The following is a 13586-nucleotide window of genomic DNA, read 5'->3' as shown; positions in this document are numbered from 1 at the left end:
CAAAGATCTATCTAATCATACTTGAAATTGAAATAGCAAAAGGCAAAAGTAATGACAAGAAATTAAAAGGAAAACTTAGCTAGGAATTGAACTTTGAATTTGAACTTGAACTTGAAATTGAACTTTAATCTTGAACTTGAATGTAGATCACAATCTTGCACCAATGGAATTCTTCTCTAATTCTAATCTAAACTAAGAATTGCAATGTGGAGTGAATTGGGAATGTGGAGTGAATTGGGGGAGATCTCTCTAGGCTAATCCTAGAGAGAGAAATATTCTAAACTGATCTAAAATGAAAATGTGATGGATCTCCTGAAAAATGGCTCAATTCCCCTTTTAAATCGCGCCAACCGCCAAAAATAGACGTAGTGGACGCCCGACTGGACGCGCGTCCGCTACGCGTCCAGCGGGATCCGGTGCGCGTTGCTTCAAATCTTCGGCGCGGGATCTCGGGATCGGACGCGGCGTCCGACGTGCGTCCGCTGCGCGTCCTAAGCAGACATTGCAACTTCAGAGGGCGATTTTTCGGACGCGAGGCGTCCGGTGGCGTCCAGCAGGCGTCCTAAGCAGACATCTCAAACTTCAGAGAGCTGATTTTCGGACGCGGAGCGTCCGGTGGCGTCCAGCAGGCGTCCGCAAGGGACTGCTTTGCACTTCGCGGATCTGGGACGTGGACGCCTGGACGGACGCGCGTCCCAGGCGCGTCCGGCCGGTCCTTTGCTTCCAATTTTCGGCTCGTGTATCATTCTCTGAAATCTAGCCATTTTCTGCCTTTTTGCCCATCCTTTTTACCTACAAAATGATTAACCAAGTGTGGAACGGGGTCCAATGGCAATATGAAGCATTCTAACGCAATTTAACACTAAAACATTCATAAAAGCTTTAACTTGTATACTAAACGATCCACGAACAACCGTATAAAAGTGGTATCTTTTGCACTTATCAGAAAGTAACAAGAGGAAAACACAATAATAGATAAAATAAAAAGTTGGTAAAATCAAAGTAGGTTTGGGAGTTCAAGACTATCAACACAAACCCCAATACCTACCTACTATTATTTTATTCAAAGGGAAAGAAAACAGAAGAAGAAGATCTGTGGTGGTGGTGGTCGGAGGCGGACGGAGCTGCGACGGTAGACAGGACGGAAGAAGAGCGAGAGCAAACGTAGAAGGTGACCAAAACCGCCGGCTCAACGCTCCATTAGAGCTCCGGCCGGAGGCCGGCGATGGAAGCCGAAGTTGTGCATCAGAGAAAGGCGTTTGGTTTTAGAGAGAAAAGGGAGGCAGCATTAGGGTTTTTTGTAATCGTGCTCTTTCTAAAGATTGTTAAACATTTTTAAATGTTATATCGTTGTAATTACAAAAATGTTACTACAATTTTTTTGCGCCGATGAGGAGATGGTTTTTTTTTTTTTTTTTGGGAAAATGAGAAGATGGTTAAACAACTGGTTTTAGTACTAACTATTAAATTATTAAATAATTTTTTTTAAAAAAAAATCTTTTAATTTTATTTAAAAAAAAAACAGGCGCCTAAGAGATGATTAATCGGCATCCCTTGGATGCTCAATGAATGTCTAGCGAATTTTACAACCTTGTATGGATTAGATATGGGATATAAGTATGAACAATTATACATTTATCACTCCGCCACAATCACTACCACTTGCAATGCCACTTGCAACGTGGTGCTTGTAATATGACATATAGATGTGATTTGTGAGTAATAAAGTAAGAAAACAAAGGGCTCCATGGGGAGAGAAAGAGAAAACAATGATCTGATGAGAATAAATTAAAGTTGTGGAAAGCAAATGGTCTTGGGACGATAATTAAAGAAAGATTTTTTTTTTTTCATACTATTGACCCTGTTACATGTAGTATCTGTCCAAATACTTTCTCAACCTATTGAAGCCCAACAAAGTCAACATTGCCCCCACTAAGGCTCGAACCCATGACCTCCTAGAGAATCACTTTATGTCGCTTGACCACAAGGCCTTTGGCATAATTAAAAAAAGATAAGAGTGAATAAAAATTGATGTATGCAGTCTAGTGGCACCCGGTTTATACTTCATAGAAGGGAGTGGGTTTGAGCCTCAGTGGAGGAGAGACTGTTGATTCTTTGTACTTCAATAGGTTGAGAAAGTAGCTATGAACAGATACTACATTGTAATCGAGTCAATAGTCCTAAAAAAATTGATGTATGTGGGGAAAAGCAATTGGTCTTGGAAGATTAAAAAAATGGGAAAATTATAATTTTTATCCCTAAGTTATACAATAATTATAGAATTCGTTTTGATGTATGTGGGGAAAAGCAATTGGTCTTGGAAGACAAAAAAAAATGGGAAAATTATAATTTTTATCCCTAAGTTATACAATAATTATAGAATTCGTTCTATGCTCACTTTTTATCCTTAAATCATTATCGACGTTGCACTTTTTGTTTCTTTACTAATACAATATTAGGGACATAATTTACAATTTTAGTATAACTCATGGATGAAAAGACGGAAAGTCAATGCCAATGATAACTTAAGAACAAAAAGTGAACATGATCGAAACGAATATACACATAACAATACGCATCATTACCTTTAGGATGAAGACACATAATGTCATTATTAAAAAATGAAATAAGGGTCAAATAGGCCATCGAACTACACACCAAGATACCCACATATAATTTGCAACTTTTCACCCATGGAAGCACACCGAATGGGGATTGAACCTGTGACCTCTCACTGGAGAGAGTCACAGTTATGCCGCTTGACTACAAGGCCTTTGGCAAAATTGATTAGTTTAGAGATCTAATTGCATGTTTTTTAAGTTTAATGGCCTAATTGCATTTTAGTGTGTAGTTCAATGGCTTATTTGACCCTTATTCCTAAAAAAAATTAAATCACACGTCTTTACTAATTTATAAGTTAAACCCGTAAAGTGTTTCAAATATTTTCAAAATACAATCGCCCTTATTTTTTCCTTACCTTGCTCATCTTTTCAAAAGAAGCCTATTATTGTTGCATTTTTTGGTCAATTATATTCTCTACTAGTGGTCCATTATATTGTTCCAATGTTTAAAAGAATTGAAAGTTTATTGAAAAAAGTGTCAAATTGGCTCCCTAAGTCGAGTGGATAGTGCAATTAGGCTTTATAACTGACAAAAGCTTCATTCAAGCCCCTTAAGCCAACAAAAAAGTGCAATTGAGTCCTAAATGACTTGTTTAACATGTTACTACTCGTTGGACTGAAATTAGGTGCAAAATTTTGTAATTTGTATCACATTTGGTCCTGCTATCAAATTAATTTGTATTTTATAAATAATTTTAATAATTTTAATTTTTAATTTTTTTTAAAAAAAAGAAGCAAAAGTCGGCAGTCCAGCTGGGACTGCCGACTTTTATTTTGTTTTTCTTTTTTAATTTATAAATTTATTTAAAATAATTGTTTTTATATTATTAAAGAAGTTTTGTATAATGATTTTAAATAATTTAAAAATAATTATTATAAATAATTAAAAAAAATAAAACAAAACAAAAACGGAAAACTACATTTTTCGTTCATAGGTAATAATGTAATTGTAGAATTCGTACCTAAGTGTTGGTCATACTCACTTTTCGTCTCTAAGTTATCATTGATGTTGCACTTTTTGTCCCTTTACTAATAAAACATTAGGGACGAAATTTAAAATTTTAGTACGGAGTATAACTCAGGGACGAAAAGTGCAACGCAAACATAGAATTCGTCCCTGAGTATTGGTCATGCTCACTTTTTGTCCTTAAGTTATCAATGTCGTAGCACTTTTCATCTTTTTGTGCTCACTTTTCATCCCTGAGTTATACTTAAATTATAAATTTCATCTCTAATATTTTATTAGTAAATGGGCAAAAAATGCAACATCAATAATAACTTAGTAACACAAAGTAAGTATGACCAACACTTGATGACAAATTCTACAAATTAATTTGACAACAGGACCAAATTATTAAACGGCCGGCGACTGTTTTTTAAATATTTTTTTTATTTTTTATTTATAATAAATAAGATTTTTAATAAATAAAAAATTGTTTTCAAAAATAAAATAAAAATAAAAAAGTGTCAAATTGGCCCTCTAAGTCGGGTGGATAGTGCAATTAGGCCCCCTAACTGAATTTGACCTGATAAACAAATCATTTAGAACTCAATTGCACTTTTATATGGGGCTTGAATGAAGATTTTTTTTTTTTCAGTTAGGAGGCCTAATTGCACTATCCATCCAACTTAAGGGGCCAATTTGATACATTTTCCAAGTTTATTCAACTGTGTACCAGTGAAGAGGCACATGGTGAATATCACACGTCTTGAATTTTTATTGGTATGTATTGGGACTTGAATTATATTTTCCAAGGAAAGTATATTATTGTTGAGAAATTTTTTCAACATTATCTACAACCCTGGCCCTTTTATATATGTCAAGGCTATAGGTCTATGAAAATCCTCGAAAGGGTTTAAACTAGATTATTTTTGCTAATATTATTGGTGCCTTTTGGACAAAATTTAATATAGATATGTATTAAAAATGCGCAAACCAATATGCATGCAATAACTTTTTGCGTTGCAAGTTGTTCTACTTTAGGCCGATATTATTGATAGGTAAAAAAGAAAGTATTAGATGCAAAGTAGACTAAAAATTTATAATGTGACATGTTATAAATTAATTAAGAAGTTTCTTTTAAATCAACTAATAATACTACAATACGTAAGTCTTTGATAAAAAAAAAAAAAGAAATTTAACGATCCAATCGTGAAACACATGCATGCATGGTGGGTACTAGAAGAGAATAAAGTTTGATAAAAGAATATAAAATTCAATAATATAATGATACACTCGTGAAACGACTCATGTATATATGGTGGGGAATAGAAGAGAATAAAGTATATGCAATGTATTGTTAAAGGTAAGCTAATAATTTTGGAAGAATAGTACTTGTGAGTCTCAATACGTGAGACAGGTAACGTAATTTAGGCCTGCGATGCATGCATATGTTGACTCGTATAATTAAAAATATTTCAACCCCTCTCACATAAAGTTTGGTCATTTTAAAATAATATTTTGTGTTTGAATTATATTAAGGAACACTGTGAGCGACAGTTAGCTTGAGTAGCTTGTCTTATAAATACAAGTTTCTATCCATAAAGACTAATAACAAAAACACGTACACAAGCATAAGCTAAATAAGGGCAACCCACAAAAGCCAAGATAGCCATCCAGCAGGTAAGCTTACTCACTCATTTAATTATTAGCAGCAATATAGTATAGTTCTATACATTAAAGTAAATTAAAGATCATATCCATGCACTATATGTACTTTTGATGCCTGCTAGTTAGTCTTCGTAGAGTTAGGATAACATCAGTCTTGCAAAAATTTTGCATCGGTGCCTAGGCGCTAGGTGCTAGCCGACCGCCTAGCGTATCACCATAATCGGTGGTCTAGGCGGCCTCCTAGGCTTAGTAGGCACCCAACCATTAGGTTGTCTAGTCGGCCAATTAACTATTGCTCCCTTTATTTTAAAATGAGTTATTTCACTCAAAATGACATAGTTTTGAGTCCTAAATTGTTCAAACTCTAAATGTTTTTAAGGTTAATATTAAATATTTTAAAATTGACTATTAAGGTATTAAATATTTTATCAGTGTTGCAACAATCCCGCCTAGGCGCTAGGCGCCGGTCGACCGCTTAGCGTATCACCTTAAATGGTGGTCTAGGCGGCTGGCCGGCTAGGCCGCTTAGGCACTGACCGCCTAAGCCTCCTAAACGCCGACTAGACCTACTAGGTAGCCTAGTCGGCCAATTAACTATTGTTATTCTTTTTTTTATTGGTTATTTCACTCAAAACAACATCGTTTTGAGTGAAATAACGGTACAAACTCTAGATATTTTGTAGGTTAATATTTAATATTTTAGTTTTAACTATTAAAATATTATATAATTTATAATTATTATTAGTCTTTAAAAAATTGGAAATACTTAAACAAATTTTTAAAAAATAAAAAATACACTAGGCCCCGATTAATCCCCGCTTAAGCGTCCTAGGGTCTAGACGCTCCCATAGTGCCTGATGAGCCCCTAGCAATGTTTTCAAGCATGTATTTTATAATTATCAAGTTTACTCACTCATTTAATTATTAGCAGCAATATAGTATAATATATGCACTTTTGATGCCTGCTAGTTAGTCTTCGTTGAGTTAAGATAACATCAGTCTTGCAAAAATTCTGCCTAGGCACCGCTAGGTGATGGCTGGTCGTCTAGCGTATCACCATAATGGGTGGTCTAAGCGGTTGGCCAATTAGGCGGCCGACTAGGCACTGACCGTCTAGGTCTCTTAGGCACCGATTAGGTCATCTAGTTGGCCAATTAACTATTGTTCCCTTCCTTTTAAAATGAGTTATTTCACTCAAAACAACATCATTTTGAGCTAAATAATTGTACAAACTCTAGATATTTTTTAGGTTAATATTTAATATTTTAGTTTTAACTATTAAAGTATTATATAATTTACAATTATTATTACTCTTTAAAAAATTGAAAATACTTAAACAAATTTAAAAAAAAAAAAAAATACACTAGGCCCCGATTAATTCCCGCTTAGGCGTCCTAGGATCTAGGCGCTCCCCTAGTGCCTGATGAGCCCCTAGCAATGTTTTCAAGCATGTATTTTATAATTATCAAGTCTTAAAAAAAAAAAAAACAAGCACCTAGGGACTGATTAATTCCTGCCTAGCCTAGGGAATTTTTTCTAACTATTGATAGCATTAACATTAACAAATACTAGCTAGGTGGAATATAGTTCATTCAAAAAAAAAAAAAAAGAATAGTATGATGGTGAGAATCGGAGAATCAATATATATATATAAATAGGATGTTTAGTAAGTATGATAAATAATAATAAAATTGAAGCTGGGTGTGTTGGTGCATTGAAGATCATATATATCGAGCGAGCATGAAGAGGTATGCGTTTCTAAACATATTGGAACATTGGAACCTGGAATGCTACGTTATGGGTAGCCTCCTCATCCAAATTATACTGGTTTTCATTGCGCCGATGAGAAGATGGTCAAACAACGGATTGATGCATGTGGTGATCTGGCTCGTGTATTTAATGGCAATCTTCTTTTCCACCTTCGCCTTATCTCTCATCTACTACCACGACGCAGCAAAAGAGAAAAAAGAATATGCGGTGTATCCTTTATGGGCGCCGTTTCTGCTTGTGCACCTGGGCGGGCCTCACACCATCACTGCACTGTCGGTGGAGGACAACAATTTATGGCACCGCCATGTGCTCACCATAGTGGTTCAGGGGTGCTCAGTTTTGGTGGTGTTGTACCAATACCGAATCCTGGATAGCGAATGGCTGCTCCCCACGGCCATCGTCTTCCTGGTCGGAATCGTCAAGTGCTTTGAACGCATCTTCTCTCTCCAGTTTGCGTCTCCCGATTTCGTGAGGTGGTCCATGCTGGAGCGGGCAAGGAACGTCGGGAAGAAAACAACAAGGATGGTGAGTGGTCTTGATGAGGAGTTGGAGATTGTAAGGAGGGGTTACGAGTTGTACCAAACATTCAAAGGCTTCATCATTGATCACACGTTTATTATCAACAAGGATACGACGGAGATGGAGTGGTTCAGAAAGCTAGAAGATGATGAAGAAGTGAAAGTAGCGTTTAAAGTGATGGAAATGGAACTCTACTTCATGTATGAGGGCATGTTCACCAAGATGGTTGCGGTGGAGTACTGGAAGGATAACTACTTCTGGTGCATATGGCGGTTTGTTTGTCATGCTTTACTTATAACCGTGACGGTCATCTTCTTCTGCCATTCCAAACACCAACTTCACCCTAGTGTCATTGGTATTACCTACTGCTTGCTGGGCTGTGCGCTTCTACTCGACCAGTTAGCTCTCCTTAATCTCATATTTAGCCACTGGACAATCGTTAAAATAATGAATTCTTCTTGTTATAAGGCAACAGCATCGGAGGAGAAGGGGAAGGCAACAGCATCGGAGGTGGTGAGCAACATAATTCTCCCAGTCATTCATTGTGGACTCAAACTTTTTGTGAATAAGCGTTGGTCAGGGAAGATTATACAGTACAGTTTGGTGAGGCACTCGAGAGGACGGTTGAAATGGGCAGAGCTCAAACCGGAATTCTATTACCTCAGGGAAGCTATTGATTCCTGTCTGTACACTGAAACCGCCGAGGTTGAAGACAGGTTAAAGGAATTGGTTTTCAAGTACATCCAAAGGGTGGCAAACTCCCACCAGCAGCAGCAGCAGAAGGAGGAGGATCTTTATCATGGGAACATGGACGACTATGCCACGTGTGTGTTAATCTTGCATGTTGCTACTGAGATATGCTACCACCTCACCGCCGCTGATGATGAAGAAGAAGAAAAAAAAGCAAAATTTTGCATACAAATCTCCCAATATTTGGCGTACCTTCTAGTGTTGGAGGGGAATATCACGTCCACACTGCCGGGAAGTATAGGAATGAGATTCAAAGATATTTGTGAGGAACAAGTCAACTACACCTTTGGCCACCTCCACTCTACCTTCAATCCACCAGATAAAGGTACATACCACTTACCCAGGGCCAGATTTTAGGTGCAACAGCACAGGCCCCAAAGTTTTGGGGGTCCCTAGTCTGGTCCTACGCCTAATAGTTAGTATATGTATTGTGATTATATTGGCTTAAAATTAAGTATTTTGTAATTTTTCTTTAATTCTCAATTTATTTATATTTTGATAAGGTCTCACTTATTTACCGGTCACGCAAATTAAAGAAAAAAAAAGAAAAAAGGCCCTACACTTACCCTACTCAAGTTGGCCGGGATGGTCCCATGCATAATTATATATATATATATATAAAAGTGTATGTAAAAGCCAAACTGGTGACCTCACAACTTACAACCTTATTTTCAACCGGGCCTCTCTTATTAATTACATGCATATATGAATACAGGTAGATGGTGTAGGAAGCGAATGAGTATAAAGCAAGCCTGCCAAAACCTGATAAATGAAGAATGGGAGAAGAGACGGAATAAAACTGATGTTGAACAGCAAAGGGAATGTGAAGATTCATGCCTGACAAAGGAGAACAAGTACAGTAGCTGCAATGATGAACAATTGGAGGATAATAATCAGAAAGAGAAGATAACTATCACTGAGGATGTTGAACAGCCAAGGGCATGTGAAGATCCATGCCTGACAAAGGAGAACAAGTACAGTAGCTGCAATGATGAACAATTGAAGGATAATCACGAGAGTGATAATCACGAGAAACCAGTGTTGCTTAAGGCCGCTGTTGATCTTGCAGCGGCAATGATCATACAAATAGATCCAAAAGCTGGCAATGATAAGCAGCAGCAGCAAAAAGATCTAGAAGCTGGCAATAATGAGGAGCAGCAGCAGCGTAGTAAGGTGTTTTGGGAAGGTCTGAGTGAAGTGTGGGTAGGGTTGCTGGTCTATGCCTCCACCCATTGTAGAGGAGATGTTTACTACCTCAACAGAGGTGGACAGTTTTATACATTTGTTCGCCTTTTGATGGCTCATTTTGGGCTACAACAAAGCCTCAAATTCGAGCGTTCATTTCAATTCCACAATGAGATCTGCACAAATCTGAGCAAACCTTCATTTCAACTCTACCATGACATTTGCACAAATCTAAGACTCAAACCCACAACCTCCGGAAAGTAACTTATACCACTAGACCACAAGGTCCTTGATTGGCTATATACTGGGTATATAATAATGCTTATTATTATATTCCTCCGTATGTATGTGTAAAAAGTGTGGGTGATCATATCCAACTGGTACGATGAAATCAAAGTTATATCTTTAAAGTTTAATTTATTTTAGGGTCTTAGGATGAACATGAAGATCCGAGTGAGTGAATGTGTACTGTACTGTACTCTTATTAAAGGGTTGTGTCATTTTTCATTTAAATTGTATATTGTGTGGTTTCAAAAAAATAAATAAATTGTATATTGTGTTTTTTTTATAAGATTGCATATTTATTTATCAAATATCTTTTTATAAATACTTAATATTGCTGCTCTATGCATTTACCATGCATGGTAAACAAAACAACACAAATAAGCAATATTGAAAAAGGAAGACCCTGTAAATTTACCAAAAAAAAAAAAAAAAAGGAAGGTCTCGTATTCAAGTCTCATTTCAATCAAACTAATGGGTTGTTTGGTTCACGGAATAGGTAGGGAATGACATAGCATTACTAGTAATAACCTATTCCGTTGTTTGGTTCGCAATTGTATTCCCAGGAATAATGTTCCTGGAAATGAGCTATTACCCTTGCAAGGGTAATAGCTATTACCAGGGCCCCCCGGTATTAACCTATTCCTGAGAGCTCAGGAATAGGTATTTTTTATTATTTCTTTTTTACCCTTATTTAAACCTAAAAATTTTTAGAGCTCATTTTTTTCCAGATTGAATTCATCGCATCATTTTTTTTCCAGATTGAATTCATCGCATCATCTCTCTGTCGCACACTCGCACACCTAAACCTAAAACTCATCGCATCACCGATCACCAAACAAAGCGCAGTATAATGTCGGTTGGTACAAACTCCGACGACCTCCAAGCTCTCGCCACCGCGCAACGCCGTGAACTCATGGCGGCGGAAGCCATGGAGTCCGACTTCGAATTCGCATTCCACCTCCAACTCCAGGAAGCCTTCGGTGACGGAGTTCAAGAAAATCCGAGACGATCTTCACCGTCGGATTCACGACCAGAAGTTCGCCGAGGAGATCATGCGGATTCCGGAGGATGAGTGGGAAGATTGGGGCGGCGACTTTGAGCGGCCGTTTGGGGAAGGGAGTTCTAAGAGTGTAAACGTGGAGGTTTTTAGGGTTTATTTTTGAGTCTTCTATTCTCTATGCTTCCAATTATTGTATAGTTATCAGTAATATTCCTTATAAATTTTTGATATCCCAATTCATGCATATTTTTGTAATCATCTTGCATATAATGTGCTTGTATGGTCATGGTAATGGAGTCCAAAACGTTTTGCTGCAATTATACATAATAATAATAATAATAACAACAACAACAACAACAACAACAACAACAACAATAATCATAATAATAATAATAATAATAATTATTATTATTATTATTATTATTATTATTATTTTGTACAAGGGCATTTATGTCTTTTAAATATATATTCCATTTCTATTCTTTCCGCGAACCAAACGCTGGAATACAATTCCCAAGTCTATTCCTTCCGCGAACCAAACGCAACCTATTCCATTCCTTATGGAATAGTATTCCTATTCCTTTAAAATTCATTCCGTGAACCAAACGTGCTGTAAGGGAGTTATATATACTTCATGGCAGGAATTATATAGAAAGAGTACATATATCATGTTCTTTATTATTACATATGTTCGATCGGCCTTTTGATGGCCCATTTTGGAGTCAGAGAACGAATGGTTCACAGATTATGTTGGTGGGTCCAGTTTCATGCCCTATTTCATTAATTTTATTTATATATACATTCAACATTAAGTGGCCTTGCATGTATATTGATTACTATGATTACTGAGATGGATACTTAGCATAAGCACCCGACAAGTACTACTTAACAAGTATTCAGGTCTCAAACTCGGTAGTCAACACTCAGGATGTGACCAATCCGCTCCCTAGCTAGCTAGCTAATTATTCTTTCTTAAGCCCCCAATTAACTACCCCTTTATTACCCAAGTTATAACACACTTATTTCCCATTTATCACCTATTACGTCCCATTAATCACCCATTTATCACCATTATCACCTATTTACTATTGGCTTCTTTACATAGTATTACATGTACAAAATACAATAAATAAAGCTCTTGTTTCCATATATTTTTTACATTTTATTTTTCATTAGATCGGTTGTGTTGACCCGTCGAGTGACTACCCCGGATCATATCTGGAATAAGATTCGGTGTGGATCTCTCGAAAGATGGAGGAAAATCTGAGAGCAATAAGGAAAAGAATTAAATGTATTTATTGTTGATTGAGCTTATCTAATTTAGCTAGACTTCTTTTTCCTTGTATAAATAGGAGAAAGAAACTCTGAACATCGGTTAGGCATTTTTCACACATACAAGAGCAATAAAACAATTTTCCGGGAGTATTCAATGTGAGTTTTCTGTAGTGTTGGTCCGCCGATTGACTATTTTGGTGATCATAAAACCAACATGTACATGTAGCGAGAAATCAAAATTTAATTAATTTGCAACAATAAACCAAACTTGCTACAATGCATTATGTTTCAAGAATCATCATATCTTGACATACTCTTGTTATTCATTACTTCTATTAGAACTCTGAAAAAGCTAAGAATGATGAAAATTAAACTTTTGGGAGAGTGTAAGTATTATTCAAGACAAATCACAACCTGATGGAGCCAGTGGTGGCATGACCTTCCTGATCGATCGACTCCCGTCACACACACTATTAGAATAGAATATATGAATATAATAGTTGTCATAAGATAGATTGGATAGTTGAATATTTAAAATTCGATTCAGTATCGAAAAGGTGGTGTCGGTATGTTGGGCGATCTGGGAAGCCAGAAATGCTATAGTCTGGAATCATACTTCGGCGGACCCGGGTACAATTGTGTTCAGAGCTCTCACCTATATTGGAAGTTGGCAGGAGGTTCGTGCTAATACTCTCATGAAAGTTCTGCAGTCCACTGAGCAGCTTGCTGTTTCTATACCCCATGATGCTATATTTATAAGTATTGATGCAGCAATGGACTATGAGAGGAGCCGCATGGGTTTTGGATGGTGTGTCCGGGCAGGGGATGGGACTGTGTTGGGTGTGGTAATGTTTGCCAAGGGGGGTTTGTATACGGTTCGCGAGGCTGAGGCAATGGGGGCTAGGGAAGCTTTGAGTTGGATTAAAGAGAAGGGGTGGCAAAGGGTTGTTCTTGAAACAGATGCACAACTGGTTACACATGCGGTCAGGGATGGTTCGAATATTTCACCTTTTGGTTCCATCATTGACGATATTCGTGCTTTGTTGCGTCTGCTATCCATGGTTCACTTTCGTCATATTCCCCGTGGTGGTAATGCGGTGGCTCATGCTCTTGCTCGGAATGCTCTTACTTTTGCTGAGGACATGAGAGCTGACTATTTTGATTCAATTCCTTATTTTCTTTCTGCTGTTTTATGTATGAACTCAGTATGAGTTATTTATTAACTTTTTTTACTTAAATCAATCAAATATGAACAACTTAGGCTGTTTTATTGTCCATTTGCTTGCTAGGATTGCAAAATGAGTTTAACTCAGTGTACACTTTTAAATATTGATTGCTAGCTTAGCAGTAAAATAAAGAATTTCTTATCCAACCAATGGTGACTCTCATGGTGGGAAAGTTGAAGAGGAGAGAATATGACTGTGGAAAGGGAGAGGAAAACCATTGTGTAAGCAAAGGTAGGAATAATATTGTTGTGTTTGGATGAAGGAGAAGTTGAGTAACTCTACTAGCTTGCATATATTCTCTTCTATATTATATCAATGTACTGATGATTAGTAACCAAAACATG

The 13586-nt window shown here is 37.0% G+C and overlaps 1 protein-coding gene across 1 annotated transcript; it reads left to right on the top strand.

Moving 5' to 3' along the window:
* Positions 1 to 5144: 5144 nt before the first annotated feature.
* LOC116025533 lies at positions 5145 to 10024 on the top strand. The gene is made up of 3 exons (XM_031266778.1): positions 5145 to 5244; positions 6953 to 8596; positions 8987 to 10024. Exons 2-3 carry the CDS (start codon positions 6973 to 6975, stop codon positions 9718 to 9720), a joined length of 2358 nt encoding a protein of 785 aa, XP_031122638.1. The 5' UTR covers positions 5145 to 5244; positions 6953 to 6972; the 3' UTR covers positions 9721 to 10024.
* The last annotated feature ends 3562 nt before the right edge of the window (positions 10025 to 13586 follow it).

The sequence above is a fragment of the Ipomoea triloba genome, chromosome 7 (assembly GCF_003576645.1).
Source record: "Ipomoea triloba cultivar NCNSP0323 chromosome 7, ASM357664v1".
NCBI lineage: Eukaryota > Viridiplantae > Streptophyta > Magnoliopsida > Solanales > Convolvulaceae > Ipomoea > Ipomoea triloba.
This window is presented reverse-complemented; position numbering and strand designations above follow the sequence as displayed.